The sequence below is a fragment of the Pelophylax lessonae genome (genome assembly GCF_965119305.1).
Source record: "Pelophylax lessonae genome assembly, chromosome: 2".
Classification (NCBI taxonomy): Eukaryota; Metazoa; Chordata; class Amphibia; order Anura; family Ranidae; genus Pelophylax; species Pelophylax lessonae.
In genome coordinates this window covers 372,330,228-372,355,101 of record NC_138769.1, presented here as the reverse complement: position 1 = coordinate 372,355,101, position 24,874 = coordinate 372,330,228, and the positions used below count along the sequence as shown (strand labels likewise).

The 24,874-nt window shown below is 44.6% G+C and overlaps 1 protein-coding gene across 5 annotated transcripts in view; it reads right to left on the bottom strand.

Moving 5' to 3' along the window:
- MACF1 (microtubule actin crosslinking factor 1) overlaps positions 1–24,874 on the bottom strand; it is a 483,848-nt gene that overhangs the window by 297,219 nt on the left and 161,755 nt on the right. For all 5 annotated transcript variants that reach the window (XM_082247546.1, XM_082247537.1, XM_082247539.1 and 2 more), the window contains one exon: positions 1,107–1,168. In XM_082247546.1, coding sequence (XP_082103672.1) covers positions 1,107–1,168 — 62 coding nt within the window. The remainder of the gene's footprint in view (positions 1–1,106; positions 1,169–24,874) is intronic.

Genomic DNA, 24,874 nt, shown 5'->3' with positions numbered 1-24,874 from the left:
TCAGTTCAGCACACAAGAAATGTCTATGACACTGAATTTCTGGCAGATCAATAGTTTTTTTTCTGTACTTGCAGAAAATGTACATTGCTTGAGAAAGAAAACCAGTGCAGCCACCATATCCAAGGACTGGAAAGCTGTAATTTTGTTCTTGGGTTAGGATATACTTGAAATACTTTCTGTTCCCAGACCCTAGTAAAATTCTCCTCAAATACGCTGCAACAGCTACTTCAAAGTGCTGTCCCCACCCCCCTTCTCTTTTCTTTACCTACACTGTTGACTGACTGTACAGCTAATATACATGTGATTATTTGATTATTTGCCTGCTTTGAAACACACAGCATTTTATTCAATATGGTCATACATAATCTCTGATAAAAATCAGTTGTACAACTGGTAGTTTTCCTAACTTTTGATTGTGGAATGGTGATTAATTGCATATAGCTAACATTTGCTGTTTTGTGAAGAAGATGTGAATTATACACCGCTTCTTCATGAACCCACTTTTTTTTTTTTACTTAAGATCCACTATATATCACCTGAACATAATGCCATCATGACAGTGCATACTGATAAGGACAGCAATGATGCTTGGATCATGCAATACTCAATGTAGCTCCAGCCTTATAGGATTTACTTCCTCCAAATAATGCACTGTTTTAAATTTAGATATCTATTTGACTAATGTAACCCTGCCAGTGGAAAGTAAATATATTTTCTTTTTTCTAAAGATGTTATACAAAGTTAGGGTAATAAGTTGGCCATACATTTACTTTTTTTTTTTTTTCCCCTTCAGCCTGCTGGAACTATGTTTCTTCCATTCACATAAACCTCGACAGGACATTGTATTCTGACAGCTGCACCCGCAGCTGTCAGAATACACTAATCAGTAGCTGCAGTTAATGAAGAATTTTTTTTTCAGCATGTCATTCAACAGATGTTGATCAAATGATCGATTTCTGTCGAACGGATATGGCTATGCACTGATCAAAAGGTTGGCCAGTCCTTGCTGAACTGGCCGAATATTGATCAGTGTATGGTCAGGCTTTGAGAAGAGCAAGGGGGTATACATATTGTACCAAATTCAGGCAGGAAAAAAACAGATTTACCTTGATGAGATGTTTATTGACCCACTTAGTGAATGTTTTCTTCTGTACTCTGTCTCGTTCATCTGAAAGAAAGCAAGGAAGAAGGATTAGACACACTATCATCCAGATAATTTAACAAACCCTTAACCAGTAAGGCCAGTGTGTGACCTCTCACCCTAGAGAGACTTTCTCCCACCCTCTACAGGAAAGAGATTATGATAATCCAGCAAACCTTCCTACTGCAGCCCAATCTCTGCCTGGATTAACCGGCAGTCACAATAATCCAAACACAGAGTTTTGGGCTTGAATGCTGATAAGGGATGTGTCGTAGAGGGTGGGGGCTTGAAGGAAGTAAAAGCAAAGAAAAGCCCACTTAACACAAGAATGACACGCTGTCATATAGAAAACACACTGCAGTAACAGGTTTGTCTTGTCTGAGCCTTCCTACCACCATCGTGACACATGCACAAGTTTATCCTCAGGATGTGAATGTAGCAAACGGATTATTACTAAACCTTCTGAGGTTTAGACGTGAAGGGAAGTGAGACATGCAGCCTTCTATGCAAAAAGAATACATTGCTTTCCCTTCGTCCGAAGACATACTGACCCATGCAGCACATAAGGCACACCAGGTTGGAATTAGAGTGCATCGGTCTCTTGACATGCCACATGGCAGAATTTTCTCTGCACCTTGCTTTCACTTAGGGTGACAGTCACCAAAGAATCCGGCAGCAGCAACTCTTCTCTAAGCTCCTCCTACATCCTGAACGGAACCACATGTGAGTTCTGAAATTAGGGTGCAGAAATGCCAATCCTAGACATACAGGAGCTAGGTGCTCTTCTGTGAGTTATCCTTTCCAAGTCAGGAAGCTGTTCCAGCCTGCGGTCACCTGAACTCCTCATCATCCTCAGGTATGCACCCGCCTTTTCCCCAGCAGGGATATTCTAAGGAAGCCCACCTTGACCCTCCCCTTATATCCACATCATTCCAAACCCAGAAAGAGCCTCTAGTCAAATGAAGAGACAAGATTGAGCACTGACACTTCTCCATAGAGAAGTGTGGGGGAGGGATGAAAACGCACTCTGCTATATACACTGATCCTGTGTCCAGCTTATCACAAGCTGAATTCCACACAAGGACACAGTGAGTGCCGCACATCCATCTGTCATCAGAGTACTATATAGGAGAGGCACACAGTCCACATCTTTGCAAAGAATATATGGCCATGTCCTATAACAGGTCCAGGATACTGAACGGTTATCACCAATCATACCCATCTCCAGTAAAAATAGATGTGTAGTTTCATTTGCTCATTTCAGCCTCCTTTAACTGATTTTCACATGATACTATGAAAGCAGTAATAACATAGCACGCTATAATAATATAGAGTGATAAAATAGAGCCAACTATATAAGAATACAATAGCTTTAGAAAAATATAATTTGGCTTAAATCTTCAGAATATCAGATATACCTCCTTATATTAACATCAAGGATTCTTCCATTATAGTGAAGTGTAGAAACTTCTTAAAGGGCCAGCTTACAAAAAAATGTTTAACTCATTTATATATACCAGTCATTAGTTATGCTTTTTTCCCCTTTTTTACATTTTTTTTTATGACTAAACATAAAGGTTATGTGTTTGGATGTAACTTTAATTCTTTACAATTAAAAAAAAAAAAAAAAAAAAAATGGGATTTCTGACTTACCGTAAAATCCATTTCTCTTATGTGCATTGACTGACACGGCTCCTTACCTTCTTGACAGTTGGGTTATGCTGCCCCCTACAGGAGTAGGACACTAGGCAGGAAAAAACTTGACTACGCCTATGGGGCAGTCCCAGGGGGTATACTCCCACTCACAGCTATAGGCATTCAGTTTTGTTATAAGCAGTGTCAGAAGAAAACCAACTCCACAGAGGGGTGGGTGCTGTGTCCGTCAATGTACATCAGAGAAATGGATATTACGGTAAGTCAAAAATCCCAATTTGTCTTTCGTTCATTGACGGACACAGCTCCTTATCTTCTTGACAGTTGGGATGCCCCAAAGCAGTGTCAAACATGAGGGGTGGGAACAGCAAGAAAAAAATCCTTATGCTAAACCCTAGCCAACCAGGTTAAATGGAGCTAACCTGAAAAAAAACAATACACCCTCAAAGAGGACCAGGTCCTCTAAACAGAAGCAGCCAACACTTTTTGAGGTCCATCCGTGTGTACAAATCGTGAGTGTGACTTCCTAAAAGACTATGTAGCTGCCAGGTAAACCCTGATTGCCCAAACCACATCCAGGGAATACAAAGCAATTTCCTTAGGGTGTTTAGGCCTGGGACATAGGGAAGGCAACACACAGATGACCTTTGGGACGAAGAACCAGCTTATCTCTGTGAACCACCGGGTAAGGTGAACGACAAAACAACGCCGCCAGCTCCAACTCCCTGCACGCAGAAGTAATAGCAACCAAAAGGGCCACCTTCTGGGACAATGTAAGCAGGGAAACATCCTGAAGACTTTCAAAGGGAGGCTTCTAAAGAACAGAGAGCACCAATTTGAGGTCCCACAATGGCAATGGAGACTGCACTGGAGGAGCCAAGTGTCGAATTCCCTAGATAATGCACATCAAGGAATGTGTGGCCAATGGACATGAAAGAAAACCGCCAAGGCCGAAACCTGGCCCTTGATGGTACTCAAGGCCAGGCACTGCTTAACCCCCCCCCCATTGGAGGGAAGCCAAGATCCGAGCAACTGAAAAAAAGAGCGAGGGAGAACCCCAAGAGACTCACACCACGCAATGTACGTCTTTCAAGTACGATGGTAGATCTTCCTAGAGGTAGAGTTTCTAGCCTTTAACAGCGTAGGAAACACAGATTTAAACAAACCTCTATCCTTCAGCACCTAACTTGCAACAGCCAAGCTGGTAATGCCAGCGACTGTAAAACAGAATGGCCCTTGGGACAGCAGATCTTCCCTGAGAGGAAGTCTCCAAAGAGCATTGGCGACAAGCCGTACCAGATCGGCGTAACAAGACCAGGGAGGCCAGTCTGGAGCCACTAGAATAACCTGAATCCTTTCAGCCTCAATCCTGCACAGGAGTCTTGGCAGCAGTTTGAGGCGGGGGGGAGGCATAAAGCAGAAGATACTGACTCCAAGAAGCCACTAATGCATCTATGGTGTCGGCAAGAGGATCCCGAGACTGTTCCACAAACCTCTGTACCTTCCATAGAAAGTGTACAGCAGAGAGGGCTGGAACGACCGTTCTGCCCACCTTAGAGTGCCGGCTACTTCCCGAGTCGGCAGGACACTTCTGTGCCCCCTTGGTGATTGACATACTCCACGGCTGTGGCACTGTCAAATTGAATTTGTATTGGACACCCCTGAAGACAAATTGTCCAATGATCTAGACAAAGTCTGATCGCTCAAAGCTCCACTACATTGATCGGCAGTCTGGACTCTTTCAGAGTCCAAGCCCCCCTGAGCACAATCTGTGCCGAGGACACCTCCCCACCTGGACAGACTGGTACCCATGGTGACAACGGTCCAGTACAGGGGGAGAAAGAATTTTCAGAAGTTCCAGAGAACGAAGTCACCTCTAGACTGTGGATTCTTCTCCCATTGCAGAGATCTCAACCACCTCAAAAAGGTAGCCCCCATCAGGCCCAGCACCCACATGCAAACCCGGAGGGATGCCTGTCTGCTGGACAACAGATTCGGATGGAGTTTTCCCACAGAAAGACACACTCTGGCTTAGGCCGGGTCCAGAGTCAGACCCAGATAGTCCAGTCTTTGTGGACTGAACCAAAGCAGACTTCCGAAGGTTCAGAATCCAACCAAACTCCCTCAGAATTCGCAGAGTAATCTCCAAGTTGTCCATCCGAGCAGTCGGAGACTACGCTCACAGAAGAAGATCGTCCAGGTACCCCAGTACCGTGATCCCCCGCTGACGCAACAATGCTTGCACTGGGGCCAACACTTTTTGTGAAGACCCGAGGAGCGGAGGCGAGACCAAAGGGTAACGCCACAAACTGATAATGCTCCTTGCCCATGGCAAAGTGGAGGAAGCGCTGGTGACCGTCACATATTGGAATGTGAAGGTAGGCATCCTGATGTCGATAGAAGCGAGAAAATCCCCCTGATGTAGGAACGCCACTACCGTGCGAATGGACACCATTCGGAACTTCTATAACAGCAGCAGTTTAGCGCCTTGAGGTCCAGAATTGGTTGATCCTGCCTGTGCTTCTGTGCCTGTGAGTAAACTGACTATGGCAATCATTGCTGCCTATCCATGACAACCAGTTTAGGTCTTTCGTCATACGAATACAAGCATTCTGTGTAATAGCCCAGCATGTCCATCTCCCTCTCCCAAGAAATTCCTCATGTACACCCTGTGGTTGCGGGAAACCGCAAAACGCAGCACAATCGCGGCCGGTGGTCAAAATGTTCCTAACCTGAATGCAATTCTTCCACGTTCAGGAGAGGGAGGCTGAAGCACACCTAACCGCAGAAGCTCCAAAACTTTGCTAAAAGCCTATGTGTACATTGACACATAGGCTTTTATGGAGTTGAGTTTAGGAGCTTTGGCAAAAAAACACAAAAAAAAAAAAGCTCCTAAACTCAAGTTTAAGAGTCGCTAGTGTACATGAAGCCGATCAAGTATAAAGAGAAAGAAAATTGCAAAGTGGCGCAAAGGTAATAGCACTAAAATAAAAGGTAGTCCATTAGATAGCCAATGGGGCTATCATAAAAGTCTTTGAATAAAACAAGAAACAATCCATGCGCTCAGGGCTAATCTCCAAACATGAAACAAAAACAAAGAGAAAAACAGATGCCTCTGAGTAAAGACTGCAGTATTTAATTGGCAAATAATATTAAAATCTTACATCAAGGTAAGTAATTGTGAGTGAGGTGGGTCCTTCCGGTGTCCATGTGAAGGCTTGAGGATTGGGGTCACCGCTCAGTTTCATGCTAGTGACACCACTCCACTTCCTGCTGGACAGGAACAGGAGGAACTGAGATGAATACAGACACCCCCCCCCCCCACCAGCGGTGACTCCAAGCCTCAAGCCTTCACATGGACACCGGAAGACCCACCTCACTCAGTTTACTTACCTTGATGTAAGTTTTTAATATTGTTTGCCAATTAAATACTGCAGTCTTTACTCAGAGGCGCCTGTTTTTCTCTTTTTGTTTTTGTTACATGAAGCCGATCACTTGCTTTGCCAGCTTTTTGTTGCTCTGTCCCAACTTTTGTGCTGCTACTGCCAATTTCAACATTACCTTATTTTTTTTTTAATTACATTCCATGCACACTGGCTTAAAAATCACTACTTCTACAGGAGTTTTGTGTTCTGCCTGTAGAAGCAGCTCAATGTTATCCTATGTGTCCATACACAGTAGGATGATTACAGGCACATTTTAAGCGTTTAAAGGCAGGAAAAAAAACAGCATTTTTGCAGCGTTTTGTGTTTTCCCACGGCCAAAACGTTCCTATCCTGAACGCGATTCTTCGCCAAAAGAGTCTAAAGGCCAAAAATTCCTAAACTCAAGTTTGGGCTTAATGGACACACAGCCTACTTTGACCACTGGTCGCCAGAAAAAGCGAAACGCGGCAAAAGGCTTATATACACTAGCAGCTGAAAAAGCCAAAATCTCCTAAACTCAACTCCACAAAAGCCTATGTATCCATGTACACATCGGCTCTTAGCAGTGTTTAGGTGCCACCGTTTTAACGTGAGGTTAAGCCTCCATCTCCTGAATCTGGAAGAATTACGTTCAGGATAGGAACATTTTGACTGCCAGCCACGGGAAAATGTAAATCGCTGCAAGATTGCAGTAAAAGTTTTGCTTTTTTCTGTAGCCAGGGTAGGCTAATGTACATGAAGCCTAACAAAGAAGAGCTGGAAGAACAGTTTGCAACTAATTAGGCTAATTGGCAACAGGTCAGCAACCTGATGGATATAAAAAAAAGCATCTTAGAGAGTTAGAATTGGTTCACACTAATCCGACTCCAAGTCGCCCCGACTTCAGGCGACTAATGAAGTCGTCCGTGCAGCGTGACTTCAGCGCGGCTTGCAACGACTTCTCATAATAGAAGTCAATGCAGGTCGCTCTGACTTTGCCAAAAAAATAGTGCAGGAACCTTTTTCTAAGTCGGAGCGACTTGAGTCGCTCTGATTAGAACGGTTCCATTGCACAGCATTGGAAGCTACTTGTCAGGCGACCAAGTCACCTGACAAGTCGGATTAGTGTGAACAGGCTCTTAGAGGGTCTCAGAAGTAAACATGAGCAGAGGTTCACCAATCTGCAGAAAGATGTGTCTAAAAAATTGTCAAATTTGCTACATTTGCTAATGATCCAATTTGCTACAGCAGGGGAAAAAAACTCCTTCCTAATCCCACGAGAGACAAATGGATATTCCCTGGATCAACTTTACCTATAAATATTAGTACCCAGTTATATTTTGTACACCTAGGAAAGAATCCAGGCCTTTTTTAAAGCAATCTACTGAGTTGACTGGGAACCACCTCTGGAAGGGAGTCTGTTCCACATTTTTACAGCATGGCTTCGTAGTAGAAGAGTCAGGGTGCTTAACTGGCCTGCTGGCAGTCCAATCCTTTCACCAATTGAAAATATTTTGTCTTGAAATTAAATATACAACAAAGACCACCCAGGACTGTTGAGCTGTTAGAATCATATATATCAGACAAGAAAGAAACAACATTCCTCTCCCAAAACTCCAGCAACTGGTCTCCTCAGTTCCCAGATGTTTACAGAGTGTTGGAAGAGGTGATATCATCCTCAAGTGGAAGTTTCCCTTAGCCCCCTAACTCTTCACTATTGGAAGCACCTGGTTAACTCCATACTACTCCACAAATTTATGTACGAGTCTAGGGGTTGCCCTAAAAAAATGTATTAGGGTTTGGGACATTTGACTTAGTTCCTCCTCCACCACTGCCTCTCAGGAACCAAATCCCTCGCATTGAGTCAGGTATGCTGTTTTGATGATACAAGAAGGGTTCCTTGTTGGTACTTAGGTTTAAATATACCTAAGCTGCTGTGATGAAGTGGAGCACGGTCAATCGTCAGGAAATAGCTTTACTGATGGATTTCTTACTCCTATCTATCCTCAGGTTGCTGTGGTACTGGAAGTGCCTTTAAGTGTTATTTAAGTGGTTATGGATATTTTTGTATTTACAAGCCAGAGTTTGAACTATCTACAATGAAACTCAATAAAAAGAAGTTGGAAAAAAAGAAAGAAGGAAGGGATGCTACACCGTGGTAAACATGGCCCTATCCCAACATTTTGATAGTTTGTTGCTGCCATCAATTTTAAAATGAACATTTTTCTTAAAATATTAAATTTTCTCAGTTTAAACATTTATAATGTTTTCTATTTTCATTGTATATAAAATATAGTTTATTCGATTTGCAAATGATTGCATTGTTTGTTTTTCTTTTGTAAATTTTACAGAGCGTCCCAACTATAAACAGGAGAGGAAAAGCTGCAGAGTATGCAAGGGATCCAAGAAGATGGCCAGCCAGTAGGCACCACTCCCAGCACGACAAGTGATTTATCAAGTAAGCGTATATTGGATTGTCAAATATAACTATGTTGAACATATGTGTTCAAAAATGACACCACACGCTGTTGCATACACCTCCAATGTGATCCCAAATCAGCCATCTAACATAATAAATGAAAATAGTCTTGCAATGCTTCAAAATAACTACAAATATTAGTTGTTACATGGCAAAAACAACAAAACTTGTTACAATGACATAACATAAAAAATAAAATTTTATCTAGAAAAACAAAAAGTCCTTTTAATCCAGTGCAATTCAAAGCTGTGATAAAGTGGCAAAAAATAAATAAAAAAGCAATGAAATATCTATGACAAAGTCCTTTTACTTCACTGTGGTTGTGGTATGACAGACTTGAATTTTGTTACTTGAAGTGGAGGAACTTCGTCACAAATATAATTTCATTGCAATTTTTTTTGTATTTTTTTCCATTTTATATTTATTTAATTGTATTTTTTATGTTATGTCATTGTAACAAATTTTTTAACGACTACTTTTGGTAGTTATTTTGAAGCAGCGCAACACTATTTTTATTAATTATGACAGATTGTTATTACAATTCTGAGGTTATAAAATGAAAGTGTATGCTATGACTATAGAACTCCATGAATTAATTTACTGCAATACTAGAATACTAACCCAAAAGGCAATAAGTACTGGCATTACACATTGAAAAAAAAAAAAAAATCTAATTAGGTCCGGGACTCCATATTGCTAGAATACTTCAATGAGGTATTGATGGCATCCACAGGATGACTTAACAAGTATTTTGGTATCCAACCACTTCCTCAGAAGATTATTTGCACTTGTTAGTTCATACACCTTTTTCAACTGGTATTTACATTTCAGAGGGCTTCTTTATGTGTAAGTTCTCATTCACACAAGAGGGGGACAGACAGTTTCATTACTGACTCACAAACTGCACGGACAGATAATGCTCCCGATGTGTGGTTGCAGGTCCACGGCCCTAAACGCATCCAGAATCCCCATGCACACAGCCCCTTCCGGGGGGTATGGTTATATAACACCCTGTGTGAAGGAAACCTTACAGGGATATTTTCATTTTTTTTTTTACATCTTAAAGTGTTGCATGTTTTCTCATAATTCATGTATGCAATAAATGTGTTTTACATGAGAAGTGCGGCTGATATCTTCTGTGAGAAGATTAGGGTACATCATGCAAAAAAAAAAAAAAAAAAAAACATGGGATTTTTGACTTACCATAAAATCCATTTATCTGTGTTCACTTACGGACACAGCTCCTTAGGAATCTTGACCATTGGGTTATACTGGCCCCTACAGGAGTAGGACACTAGGCAGAAAAAGAACTTTACTTCGCCTATGGGCAGTCCCAGGAGGTATACTCCCCCTCTCTGCTATAGGTACTGTTACAAGCAGTGTCACAAGTATTACAACTCCATAGAGAGTTGGGTGCTGTGTCCGTCAATGAACACAGGGAAATGGATTTTACAGTAAGTCAAAAATCCCATTTTCTCTTTTGATCATTGACGAACACAGCTCCTTAGGATTCTTGACTCTTGGGATACTGGGAACAAGGCAGGCAGCGCTCCAGACAGAGGGAAAGGGGAGCAGCGCTATCCAAGGTTAGTATAATGAAGGTTAGGAAAACAGCCCATGAAGAAAAGTCAAATTTATTAAATTAAAACCATATCTGTGGATTGATAAAAATCAATAAATAACATTCCAAACCGGTATCCTATCCAGGTTGAAGCCGCTGGTGGTGGGCGGTGAACGACCTGCAGAGCCACTGGGTGGGGGTCCAGTACCACAATGGATTAAGAAAAGCCCCAGCTGGATGGTAACGCCTGGGGGCCTGGGAAGCAACGGACCAGCTGGTGTACAGTAAAGGGACACCTCCTGCAGTACAGAGCCGAGCGGAGCGGGATCGCCTGGACCGGAAACGACAACCTGGAAGTGACACCACCAGAAGTCAAAGCCAGCTTGGAACACACATGGAAACTGGTTGCCGTGACATGTTTCGCACACATGCTCTTTGTCAAAGGGACTTTTGTCAGGTCCCGTTTATGGCTACGTGCACATGGGTGGTTCAGCCGATCAGCATCAAATCCTGGCGTTACAGGTGCCTAGAGGGCACTAATGCAGCGTCCACCCCTGCTGGCAGCAAACTGTCAAAATCTATGACAGGTTGAAATACAGGGAGGCTGGAAAAACGGATTTTTTAAGATCTTACCGTAAAATCCTTTTCTCTTAAGCTCATTGACAGACGCAGTCCTCTTGATTAATAACACATTGGGTTATACTGCCCTCTACAGGAGTAGGACACTAGACGGAAGGAAAACGTTCTGGCCACACCTTAGGGGCAGTTCCAGAAGGTATATCCTCTCTCTCTCTGCTACAGGAAGTCAGTTATGTCACAAAGCAGTGTTAGAGAATTTAACCCAACCCAACTCAAAAACAGAGGGCGGGTACTGCGTCTGTCAATGAGCTTAAGAGAAAAGGATTTTACGGTAAGATCTTACAAAAATCCATTTTTCTCTGTCGCTCATTGACAGACGCAGTCCTCTTGATTAATAACACATTGGGACATCCCAAAGCAGTGCCACAAATGAGGGGTGGGATAACAGAAATAAAAATTTAAATCCAGAAGGCCCAACCGGTGCCGACTAGAAGTCTTAAAGGCTCATCCAACCAAGGATGAGACTCAACTGAAAACCCAATAGAAAAAAACCCTCGAGGTAGACCACCGGTCTCCTCAAATTGCGGCCTGCAGAACCTTGCGGCTAAAAGAGGCATCCGCCGATGCCATCACATCAACTTTATAAAATTTTGTAAAGGTATGAACCGACGACCAGGTAGCCGCCTTGCAAACCTGGACCACTGACGCCTGATGGCGGAAGGCCCAGGAAGCACTAAGCGCCCGAGTGGAGTGCGCCTTAACAGGGAACGCAGGATCCCGACCCTTAATAGAATAGGCCTGTACCACCGTCTGTCTGATCCATTTGGAGATAGTCGCGGCAGATGCAGGCAACCCCTTTTTGGGGCCATCCGTGATCACAAAAAGTGAATCCGTTTTACGAAACAAATCCGTAGTCTTCAGGTATACCCTGATTGCCCGAACCATATCCAAGGAATGTAACGCAAACTCCCAAGGATGACTGGGCTTAGGACACAGGGAAGGTAATACAATATCTTCATTCAGATGAAATTCTGAAACCACTTTAGGAAGGAAGGATGAATTCGGACGAAGAACCACCTTATCCCTATGAACCACCAGATATGGGGGAACGACAAGATAATGCGGCCAGTTCTGACACCCTGCGTGCAGAAGTGATGGCCACCAAGAAGGCCACCTTCTGGGATAAAGTAAGCAAGGGAATCTCCCTAATATCTTCAAAGGGAGGTTTCTGAAGAACCGACAACACTAAATTAAGATCCCAGGGGGGTAAGGGCGCGCGCACTGGCGGAGCCAGGTGCCGCACTCCCTGGATGAAATTCCGTACCAAGGAATGAATAGCCAAAGGTTTCTGAAAGAAAATTGCTAACGCTGAAACCTGACCCTTGATAGTGCTCAAGGACAGTTTCTGCTCAACCCCCTGTTGCAGAAAGGCCAAAATTCGGGTCACCGAATAGGTACGTGGGGGAAATCCAAGAGATTCACACCACGCAATATAAGCCTTCCATGTGCGATAATAGACTTTGCTGGAAGTCGCTTTCCTTGCTTTAATTAGAGTAGGAATAACTGAAGCTGACAATCCCTTGTCCTTCAGTACCTGGGTCTCAATGGCCAGGCCGTTAAAGCCAGCGATTGTAAAGCAAGATGGAAGATCGGTCCTTGAGACCGCAGATCCTCTCTGAGAGGAAGTCTCCAAGGAGCGTCCGCGACCGGCCTGCCCAGGTCGGCGTGCCCGGCTTGACGAGGCCAGTCCGGAATTACCAGGATAACTGGAATTCCCTCCACCTCTATCCTGCGGAGAAGTTTCAGCAGCAACTTGAGAGGAGGGAAGACATACAGTAGCTGATACTGCCCCTACAGGGCGATCAGCGCGTCTGCTGCGTCCGCTAGAGGATCGCGGGCTACAAACCTCCGCACCTTCCTGTTGAGCCAAAATGCCAACAGATCCACCTCCGGGGTGCCCCAGTGAAAGCACATCTGGTGAAATCATTGGTGATTGACATAAGCCACAGCCGTGGCGTTGTCTGACTGGATCCGAACCAGGCTGCCCTAGAGCTGCTCGGTCCAGAAAATCAGACAAAGTCTGATCGCTCTCAGTTCCCACACAGTTCCCACACATTTATCAGAAACTTGAATTCTAATCGGAAGTAGTGACTTCCCCTGGCTGAGCATTGGAGACCGAAGCCACCAGACCAGAGACTCCCTGGTCCGCTCGCTCAACCGGATCCGATTCCTGGAGGGAACTGGGAACGATCTTTGGAAAAAATTAAGAAAACGTTCTGCTCAAGGAACGGAAACTACCGCCCCTTGTAGCACACGAATGTTGGAAGGGAAGAATCGCACCGGTAGAAGTGATTGACACTCGATCTTGTATCCCGACCGTATGATCCCCTGAACACCTTTGTCCGGGATTCAGGAAAGCCATGGATCTGGAAACCGGTGAAGATGTCCCCCCACCCCAGAGATGGGCGGGGGCGCACCTTCAGGCTGTATTGGTTTTATCTTCAGGTTTGGCTGAGCCGGACTTTTGTTTACCCGACCAGCTCCCTTTGAAACCCCCTGAGGGGGCTTTGGAGCCCTTCTCGTTCGCCCCAGCGGAGCGAACAAACCTTTTAGGAGCGGAAAAGGAAGGTCCTCGCCTGTTACGAGGTCCTTTACCCTTAGCAGTCTGTGGCAAAAAAGTACTCTTGCCCCCAGTGACATCCTTTATGATCTCATCTAAGGTGGCCCCAAACAGGCGAGCCCCCTGAAAAGGGAGATTAGCCAAAGCTTTCTTGGAACCTTGATCCGCCGACCAGCACTTTAACCACAACACACGTCTGAGGACCACTGCTGACATCGATGCATGCCCCAACAAGGGAGTGGCATCCAGGGCGGTGTCACAGACGAACTGTAGTCCTTGTATAATTTTCTCCATCAAATCAGATGCTGCCGGGGGGATACTTCTCCCCTTTAAGTCACAGCGTAACAATTTGGCCCATTCTGTCAATGTTTGTGAAACTAAACCAATGGCCTAAAGGTTGACCCGATCAGGGAAAAAATGGTGCGGGATTCCGCTTCCACTTTTCGATCCACTGGATCCTTAAAGGACGGATCGTCCTCCAACGGGATAACAGTGGCTTTATTTAGTCTGGAAATCGGTGGGTCCACCACTGGTGGTACCGTCCATTTTTTAATGAGGGATTCCTCAAACGGATAGCGCCTAGCAATGCGTTTGGAAATAGCAAGGGTTCGTTTCGGATGATCCCATTCCTCCTTAATTTTATTACCAAAGCATTTGGGTAAAGGAAAAACCTTCGCTATCTTAGTAGGCTTACTGGTACCAAAAGGAATTTCCATGTCGGTTACCTCTGCCGGTGTAACCTCAAGTCTTAAGGTTTCCCGGACAGACACAACTAGTGCGTCCACCAACGCTTCTTCATGTGCTATGGCGGAGGCAGAGACGTCCTCCTCACTGTCTGAGGAGACATTACCTGAGACAACAGCCCCAGAAGAGGGACCTGCAGCTGCGATGACCAGCTCAGAATCTGTATCTGAAGTATCAGATGAAATAGGGGTAGGCGGGGGTCGCTTTCTTGACCCCCGTCCCTGACAGGCCACCTCCACCCGGGATACCAAAGACTCCAAAACTGCTGATAATGCATCAATCACAAGTGGGGCACTGGAGGGTCCTGCGGCCACCTCGAGGGGATCAGGTGGGGATACATGTTTTTTTTATAATCCCCCAGTGCAACAGCGCCCCTCAGTGTTACCTGCTTTGGACCCCACAGAGAGAGAGACCCCCAAGGCTCACCACCTGATGCACAGAAGTTTCTATCAACCTGCTCCCAGCCCTGTCTGTTACAGACAGGAAGTCTTTGGCTCCTTTTCCTGGGTAAAGGAGGCAGCTCCGCCCATTTACACGCCCTCCGGCGCCTCCCCATTACTCCTCGAGGTGTTTGGTCATCTCAAACATGGCTGCCCCCATGCTGGAGACACGAGGCTACGCCAAGATGGCGGCGGCCTGTGGAGGATGGCAGCGGCTTGTGGCAAGATAGCGGCGGCCTGCGGGAGGTAGTCACCGGCCTGTGGGAGGTATACGGCCTGTGGGAGGATGGCGGCCTGCGGATGGCGGTAGTCCAGGCACAGGCATCGGCCTGTATTGCAACCTTATCAGGTAGGATGCTATCACCCTTATACATGGCCATCATCACAGTAATGCCCCACTGACTTCAGTCATGGTCCCTTAACAGTGCTCACTCATACAGTGACTTTAAATAGTCAGCTCCCAAACCAAGCCTCCTGGTTACTTATTCACAAAATCACACTCATTGGGGGATCTGTGACACCTGTTATAGGATAGAGGGGGGACCCAGCAACATGAGCGTCTGACCATCCCAGGGAGGGGCCCGCGTCCACCAACACACCCGTCATGGGGAGAGGGGGAACATTCTACTCACCATACCGGAACAGGCGGGCGCCAACTCCTGACAGAACCCCTCTCCACCGAGGTGGGGGGGCTGTCGACCAATATGGACGCCGTGACTCAGTTTCCAACTGGTCGTCGGCGTCCAGGCGAGACGTTTAACTCGCAGAGTCAGTCCCCGTCCAGTGAGACTATGTTGCGGCTGACCCAGGTGTGGCCAGAACGTTTTCCTTCCTTCTAGTGTCCTACTCCTGTAGAGGGCAGATTAACCCAATGTGTTATTAATCAAGAGGACTGCATCTGTCAATGAGCGACAGAGAAATTTAAGTATTGACAAAATGCTTCCTGCCCTTTTACATGTATGGCTATATAAAACACTTGAAAAAGGTACCTGTGCTGTTTAAAACACTCGCTCATTCTGTTCTGTGCACCCTCAGTGGTTTCTATTCTCGGCACTTTGCCGAAAATCCTAGCAGTGAAGCAGTTGCTAGAGGGTGGTCGGCTGACAGGGGGGAGAGGAAAACCCAGGAATACAACAGACTGTGCTAAGGAAGGACTGATTAGGGAGCAAGAACAAGGAAAGGAGGTGTGCCGACAGGACAAGCCATGCTGATGAGGAGTCACAAAAATACATTAAAAAAAAAAAAAAAAAAAAGTTAAGCAAGCCAGAGGTGATGCAATTGTCTTTCCTGCAAACGGGGGTTGCTTGATTTTCCCATCAACACAGTCAGGGCCATTGTGTTTTTGCTGGCAATGAGCCTTCCCTGCCAACATAACATAATGGTTACTGCTGGCGGCTACATGCAAAAAATCCAACAGGCTGGTTGTATTGAAGTCGTTCAATTAGGCATAGACAGCACAAGCGTCAAGCAGTTCCTGATGAACCGGGCAAAGTTCTCTTTGTGAGGGGCCTCGACAGAACCCTCCCGCCTATCATCCTTTAACTGAAAAATCAAACGGGCCAGGGAGAAAATTGTCTACTAAATAGCGCGTGTGCGTCCAATCAGATGCAGACACTGTTTAGGTATTTGGACAGAGGCAGAGCTGGCTTTCAGAATATATTTGCAGCATGAGATCTGCCCATGCTTGCTGTTTAGCGTGAATAAAATTTAATTAAATTTAATTTACTTGATTTTTTCTTTTTATTATATATCGCTTCTTGCCCTTTTGGCTAAGATGAAGTGTAGTATTGTAGTGGTGTGCCCCTTTATCCAGATGCAGGTGCAAGTCCCTTTAACTCAATTCCCCACAATCCTCTGGGCTCCCAGCATCCCCTGAGTTCCAGGACACGCCCAGGGAGTATAAATGCCAGCTCCGCCCAGCTTCCTGTGCTCAGAGAGATCCTGCCTGATGGGACAGCAGTGACTGGGCAAGTGAGCTGTCCCCAGGTGCTGGGTCCTCATTCGATCGGTCTGGTGTGTGGGCCACCAGCAGTGAGCACAAGAGCACGCAGCATCTATCCAAGCCCCAGTCACTGGAGAGGACTCTGTTACAGTCCATGTGGAGAAGTTGTCCAAGAAGTCGGTTGGTCCTATCTACGGCCCCCAGAGCCTCCTGACCAAAGTCAGCATCAGCAGTGCCTATGTAAAGTCTGTGCCAGCAGGAAATCCCCTCGGCTCCCAGTCTGCTGAATGGACGATCAATCTCTGGGAACACGTGAGAATCTTCAGATCTTTATCCTATCTGTAAACTGAACTCAGAACACTCTGCTGCCATCTAGTGGCCATTACTAGAACTGCAATAGAATTGTTTTCACATGTTTTATGAATGTTTCTCCCCTCCTCATATTGCTGTTTTGTACTGCAAACCCCTGTTCACATGATCTCCTGTGTAATCTACGTTCCACATTGTGAAGTAAAGTAGAAATTGCACCTCACCACTGGTCTGATCATTTGGCTGATACCGTTACATAACACTATCTGTTCTTATCAGTGGGGGTGCTGTGCTGTCATTTAACCTGACCAAGGTTGGGTGGTGGCTATGCAAACCTGCTGGAGTGATGGGGACCTGGAAGGTTAGTATTGGCAGGAACTGAAACCGGAGCGCCTGAGCGTAATTGGGGGCCGGGAGTAAGTTCTCCCCTAGAAAGCTGGAAGGGTCCATTACCTCCGGATTTGAATGGGCTACCTTGTCTGGCCACGGGCCGGGAAGGCAGAAGGTCCACCGTGACTGTGCACCCTGGGAGTGGTCATCCCAGGGGTGCTCTTAGTAACACATGGGTGTGGGACCCCACAGTGTGAACAGGCACAAGGTCACAGCACCCGTCTGCACTGCGCCTCATGGGCTGGGCCTTTTGGCTGAAGTCCAGGGCAATTTTTGCTTAACAGGCCCTAGGGTCTGGCCAGTGCACATTTGGCACGGCCACTTTATTATTTTCTATTTATTTTCCCTTATTGTTTGTCACTTTCACTTTTGAGTGTGTTTTCACGGATTGTAGGGTGTGAGTCCTCGGACTTACCCTGAAGTCTAGGGGGGAGGATGTGAGGCCCTCAGGGTTCTTCCTCCACTGCCTCTGGGGGGGGGTCGCTCTTTGGGAGAGCCCCCTGACCTAGTATTCAGGGTTGGCTTCGGCTGGCCTGAAGAACGGGGTCTGCCAGGCCTTCTGGCTAGGCAGACCATGGAAACCTTAATCCCTGTCAGGAGCCTTGTGCCCTGGGAGATCAGGGTCAAAGTCCTACCCCTTCGGGGAATGAACTAAAGCACACCCTTAAGTGCACTTTTTTGTGTGTGTGTGTGTGTGTGTGTGTGTTTCACATGCACGTTTTTTGTTCACCTACGGGTTTTTTCGTTGTAGGCTTTGCACCACCGCGGACTTGAAAAAAAATTACATGCTGGAGTGGGGGAGCTTACAGTTTACAGAAGATAGGAAGGAAGATCATATTGTTTATGCTTTCTGTTCAGCTCACGGTAAGTGACAAATATGCTGCATTTCTAGCAAGATCAACACGTTTTTCCTGTACATGCTGAAAATACTCTTAGGCTGGCCATACATGTTCAATATTCTTGAACAATTCTCTATTAGATTTACCACAAACCACATAATATGAGGTCAAAGCTAAACAACACTTTCACTTGTACCAATTAGGCAGGCCTTTGTACAACATAGTTAAAGGTAAATTTTAAGAAAATTGTATAATGTATGGCCAGCCTCAAGTCTTAAATAGAAGAAAACTGTTAAACCCTTCAAATCCAAGGGCAAGTTCACACCAGGACGCAGTGTGGAAAACCCACGCTCCGTGTGCATTTCCCACACTGCAATTAAACCGCACTGCACTTGTGATCTGCAGCGGGTGTCAGCGGGTGTCAGCGCAATAATAACATGCATTTGCCTGCACCAGATTGCATGGCACTTCTGTACTGGTTGCTTGCCGTTTTGTAAAGCAAAGTATGCACTACTTTTTCTGTGGTCCAGCATGATTTCAGTTTATTCAAATGAATGGGCTGAAATTGCATGTGAATCGCCCAGTGCGTACCTGGGTGATTCATGGTGTGAACCGGCCTAAAGACTGCTAACCTGCAATCTGTTAGAGATTCACTCTCTTTGGTCTGATGATCAGTGTCACCAGAACTAAAAGTGAGGGGAAAATTTTTCTACTGTTTCCAAACTTCAAAAAAAGGTTTTGGCTTTTTAGCTCTTGAAACTCAGATCCTACAAAGCAGGTCAGACTTGCATTTCAACCGCTATTCCAATAATAAACTATTTTTTTTTTTATCAAGTTTTTCAGACAACCATTAAAATTTGGAATTTAACATCTAAAATTTGTATGTATGTATGTATGTATGTATGTATATATATATATATATATATACACACACACACACACACATATATATATATATACGTCTATCTATCTATATATATATATATAGCGTAAAAACAAAACTTTTCTTGAGTGCATGCTTTTGCTGTTGCATAAATATAACGGTTACATCATCGCAATGCAGAAGCCAAGGCGAGCCAACCTTGATTGTCGGTGGAGTAGCAGAGCTCTCTGCTGGTGACAAGCAGGAAAGCAGCCTGTAAAGTCATTTCCCCCCCAAGGGCAGCAGTGTGAAAATGAAGATCACATTGTGCAGAGACAGGTCCTCCCACTCACCAGTCTTACCTTTCCACACAATTGCCGCTCTCATTCAATACACGTGTATATCATACCTGAATATTCTTCATATCAGTCCAAACTAAAGTGGAGTTTACAGTTTGTAATGACAGAAACTTTAGTCTATGGCAGGACTGAATGCCCAGAGGAATTCCATACAACTTACACTGCACTTCTATACTGATAGTCCCCAGAGGGTGTCACTATTTAGGAAAAAGTGATAGCCTAGAAAATATTCTGCACCAGGATATAAGCAATGAATGCAGCCACACTGACGGGTTCTGTAACTATAATTTCTTTATTACATGAAAGTCATTGGCAGACATTTTTCTGCCGTTTTCTTTAACCTGACTACACTAAAAATGGCTCCTCAGAGGACACTACTCCTAGTCACAAGACAGTCCTTGGCAGACAAATCATTCCAGTAACGCTCAGAATCACATGATGATGCCAGATAATGTTGTAATGATTCAGGTACAGGAAATGCACATGTCCAATGTGTATTATTCAATTTAAAGTGCAAAAAATGTATAAAAAAAAAAAATTATCTATCCAACTGAAAGAACCCTGCTCTGCAAAACAACTTTCTGCAATGCAATTAAAGCTGGCCATACATTTGTTTTTTCAACCAGCAGATGCCTCCATCCACACATAAGAGAGGTGAATGGAGGAATCCCCTCAGCTGAGACACTGCAATCTGACAGCGGGACCCCCCCCCCCCTTTTATCAGGCCGCATCCATTGAATAACAAACGTTTTTCCACATTTCCGTTCTAACGATCAACTTCTTTCGAATAGGCTGGCCATACACTATAGAATTTCAGTGTTCAATTTTGTTTAGATTTACCTTTAACCACTTTACCCCCGCTCACATTGCTGCTACTGCGGCAATGTGGCTCGTTATTGTCCAGCGACGTAGACCTATGTCGCTGGACTCCTCCCCTTGTGGGCGGCGTGCGCGCGCCGCCGGAGGCTCGCTCCCGCTGTATTCAGTTACAGCGGGAGTCGGGCCAGGGGATGGGCGGCGGTGATCACCGCCGCTCTTCCCCGATCGTTGGGATCTTGTTTGGAAATCCGCCCGCTTGTGTAAACAAAGCGGGCGGATCTCCTAAGTGACAGACAGGGTCAGATTGCAGGATTCAGCATAGCTGAACCTGTGATCTGTCCTTGTGTCACTCTGTCACCTCCCCCCACACACGTCAGTAAGCACCAGGCATACATTAACCCCTCCCTCTCCAATAAAAATTAACCCCTTCCCTGCCAGTGTCATTTTTACAGTAACAGTGCATATTTAGAGCACTGATTATTGTAGTAATGTCACTGGTACCCCCAAAAGTGTCAAAAATGTCAGTCAAGGGACTGATCCGTCCGCCACAATGTCGCAAAATAAAAAAAAAAAAAAAAAAAACGCAGATCGCCGCCATTACACGTTAAAAAAAAAAAACACCAAAAATGACAGAAATCTTTCCCTTAGTTAGTAAACGCAATAACTTTTGCGCAAACCAATCAAAATATGCTTATTGCGATTTTTTTTTACCAAAAATATATAGCAGAAAACAAATTGGCCTAAAATGATAAAAAATTTAGATTTTTACATTTTTTGGGGGAAATTTCATATAAAAAAAAAAATGTGAAAAATATTGTTATTTTTCCAAATTGTCGCATTTTTTTGTTGTTTATAGCGCAAAAAGTAAAAATCGCACAGGTGATCAAATACCACCAAAAGAAAGCTCTGTTTGTGGGGAAAAAAGAACATAAATTTAATTTGGGTACAGTGCCGCACGACCGCGCAATTGTCCGTTAATGTAACGCAGTGCCAAATCGCAAAATATGGCCTGGTCAGGAATGGGGTAAAACCTTCCGGTCATAAAGCGGTTAAAAAACGCTCATTGAGAATTTTTTTGTCAAAGACATGTAGCTAAATACATTTTGGCCTAAATATATGACAAAAATTGAATATATTTGATATTTTTTAACTGTCAAATTAGAAAAATATTGTTATTTTTTCAAAATTGACGTTTTTTTTAATTAAGATCGCAAAAAATGAAAATCGCACAGGTGATCAAATACAGCCAAAAGAAAGCTCTGTTTGTGGGGAAAAAAGGACGTAAATTTCGTTTGGGTACTGCGTTGCACGACCGCGCAATTTTCAAAGTCGCACAGTGCCGAATCGCAAAAAGTGGCCTGGACGTAAGACAGCAAAATCCTCTGGTGGTAAAGTGGTTAACTATGTAGTGCGAGGGCCTGTCTGATTCCATACTGATTGAAAGTGTTTAGGTTTGACCTCATATTATATGTTTTTGGTAAATCTAAAGGAAAATTGATCAAGAAAATTGTATAGTGTATGGCCAGCCTTACACTATATCAATTAAAGTTCAACTGTTCCCTGCTGAACTGAATTTTAATCCATGGCTGGCTTAAAGTGGATGTAAAGGTTCAAGTTTTTTTTTTTACTTTCATTCATTCTATGCATGAATGTAAAAACTTGATTTTTTGAGTTACCGTAAAATCCTTTTCTCTTAAGTTCATTGACAGACGCAGTTCTCTGATCCATATCAGTAGGGTAATACTGCCCCCTACAGGAGTAGGACACTAGGCAGAAAAAAGTTCTGGCTATGCCTATGAGCAGTCCCGGAGGGTACACCCTCTCTTCCTGCATAGGATGTCAGTTTTGTATCAAAGCAGTGTCAGAAAAGTAACACCAACCCAACTCAAAATAGAGGGGCGTGTACTGCGTCCGTCAATGAACTTAAGAGAAAAGGATTTTACGGTAAGTCAAAAATGCAGTTTTCTCTATCGTTCATTGACAGATGCAGTTCTTTCTTCTCACTTTAAGCTCATCAAGCATTACAACCTGGTTGCACAATCCCTGAACGTTTTCCTCTGAACAATAATGTAGTGAAGGCCTATATAAACAAACCATTTAATGTACATCCAGTCAGGTAGGTTCGCGCTCTATATGGCTGTCAGCAAAATGAATGTGTGCTCAGTGTTAAATTTATATTTTCTTAGAGCTGAACTCCCCCACACTTCAAGTTTTAAATGTGCCTTTTGTCTAGGTGGTAGAAGAATGAGCAGTATTACTAAAAGTGGGGTAATATATTGCAGCTTACCAGTCATTAGCTGTGGTGGCTGCATTTGTTTTCTTATTAAGGCTTTTTCCCTTATGTTTTTTACCTGGTGATCTGGCCAGCAACACACCTCCTGTATTAGACTACCCCCATACTGGATAAAGGAGCACCTTTGGACAGCAGCATTTTCAGTTTGGGGGGATGGGAAGTTTTAGATGTACTAGCAGATTTAAATACACTAACAAAATGAAGCCAAACTCCAGCTCACACTTTATAAGGGGTTATAGCAAACTGTGTTTTTTTGGGGGGGGGGGTTAAAAGGATCTACATAAGACTGATGAGTGTAAGCACCCCTGCCAGTGGTAAATGGCTTGTCTCAACCCTGTAACTATTACATCTGAAGAAGAGCTAGTTCTTTAAAAAAAAAAAAAAAAAAACAAAAAAGGAAAGAAAGCCTAAAAAAAAGAAAACTAATACAGCCATCACCCTTGTTTTCTATGTGGAAACAGTGGTCTTTCCACAGAGGTCAAACACTCCTCCTGCTGAGCCAGAGCTAGAACTGTCCAATTAGCAGGAAACATGAACTTTGCTGATTGTCCACCTCAGCAAGGAGTGTATCAGACTTCTGTAGACAGACCACTGCTTCCACACACTGAGCAAGGGTCTCTCTCTCTACAGCTGTGGCAGCTTTCCAAAGAAAAGGAACCGTAGGACTTTGCACAGCACTTGATGCACCTGGAAGGTTTTTAATTGATTTAAACTTAGGTTTATATGGACTTTTAACTACTTGACGTCCGCGCTATAGCCGAATGACGGCTACAGTGCGGACTTGAATTGCCGGGAGGGCGTACATTGACGTCCTCTCGGCAACGAGCGGCCTGCACGCTCCCTGCGGAGCACGCCCGGCTCGCTCTGTGATCGGCGAGTCCATGAGACTCGCCTGATCACAGATCGGGGGCGATCCCGCCCCCTTACTATGTGATCAGCTATCATCCAATGACAGCTGATCATGTGAAGTAAACAGCAGCCGGCGATCAGCTGTTTTCTCCTCACACTATCAGTGTGAGGAGAAAAAAATAACAACCGCCAGCTGCTGTCAGAGGGACATCAGTCCGAAGAGGAGAGGGATTATTTGTGCCTCCAGTGCCACCTACTATTGCCCACAAGTGTCCCCTACCAGTGCCTATCAGTGCCCAACAGTGCAGCCTACCAGTGCCCAACAGTGCAGCCTCTCAGTGCCCAACAGTGCAGCCTCTCAGTGCCCAACAGTGCAGCCTCTCAGTGCCCAAAAGTGCAGCCTCTCAGTGCCCAAAAGTGCAGCCTCTCAGTGCCCAAAAGTGCAGCCTCTCAGTGCCCAAAAGTGCAGCCTCTCAGTGCCCAAAAGTGCAGCCTACCAGTGCCCAACAGTGCAGCCTACCAATGCCCAACAGTGCAGCCTACCAATGCTCAACAGTGCAGCCTACCAGTGCCTATCAGGGCCCATCAGTTCCGCCTCATCAGCGCACATCAATGAAGGAGAAAAATTATCTGTTTGCTAAATTTTATAACAAACTATAAAAACTGTTTTTTGTTTGTTCAGCATAAAATAAAATCCCCAGTAGTGATTAAATACCATCAAAAGAAAGCTCTATTTGTTTGGAAAAAAAAAATGATAAAAATTTCATTTGGGTACAGTGTTGCATGACCGCGCAATTGTCATTCAAAGTGCGACAGCGCTGAAAGCTGAAAATTGGCCTGGGCAGGAGGGGGGTTACAGCTAATCCTTTACAGAATTCCAAACAACCTAATGTATTTATAAAAATGGAATAAGGACATATGAACAGAAAATGCAAAAACTGGGACTGAGCAGACTGGATGATGAGCATCACAATTTTACCCTAATCAGTTATTCTTACATTTGGCTAGAAGGTATTTTATATTTTTTGGCTATTAAATTTAAAGTGTTTGTAAAATAGAAATGAAAAGAAAAACATTTTTGTATAGATATGTAGCACTACTCCCTTGGGAGCTGCTGGTTATGGGTTCCCCTGGGTTACCATTAGCAACAAAAGAACAGTCTGACATTATTCCAAAGGTTTTACCTCAGACAAGAAACAATCCAGTATCTTTGATTTTTAGGTTTTATTCGGAACTTGGATAGAAGAAGGGAATGAGTGGGATACTCCAACGTAAAGAACTATGCACAATAGACTGGGACAGCTTGGAGAGCTGAATAGCGCTGAGAAACGCTGAATAGAGCTAGTCACGGCTAGGCCGCTGCTTCACTTTGCCCTTGGCTGTGAATGAAGTAATAGAGATTCCTGAGGTAAACTGTATCCTGAGGTAAGCTGTACTCTGAGGTAGACTGTACTGCTGAAAGACTTCAGGGCCCTTCCTGGCACCCCCTTTGTCCCTAATCTTCAGGGTTAACTACTTGGCACCCCCTTTCCTGTAACACTCCTTGATCCATCTGACTTCTCTGGAGTGGTCTCCTCTCCTAGGCAGACAC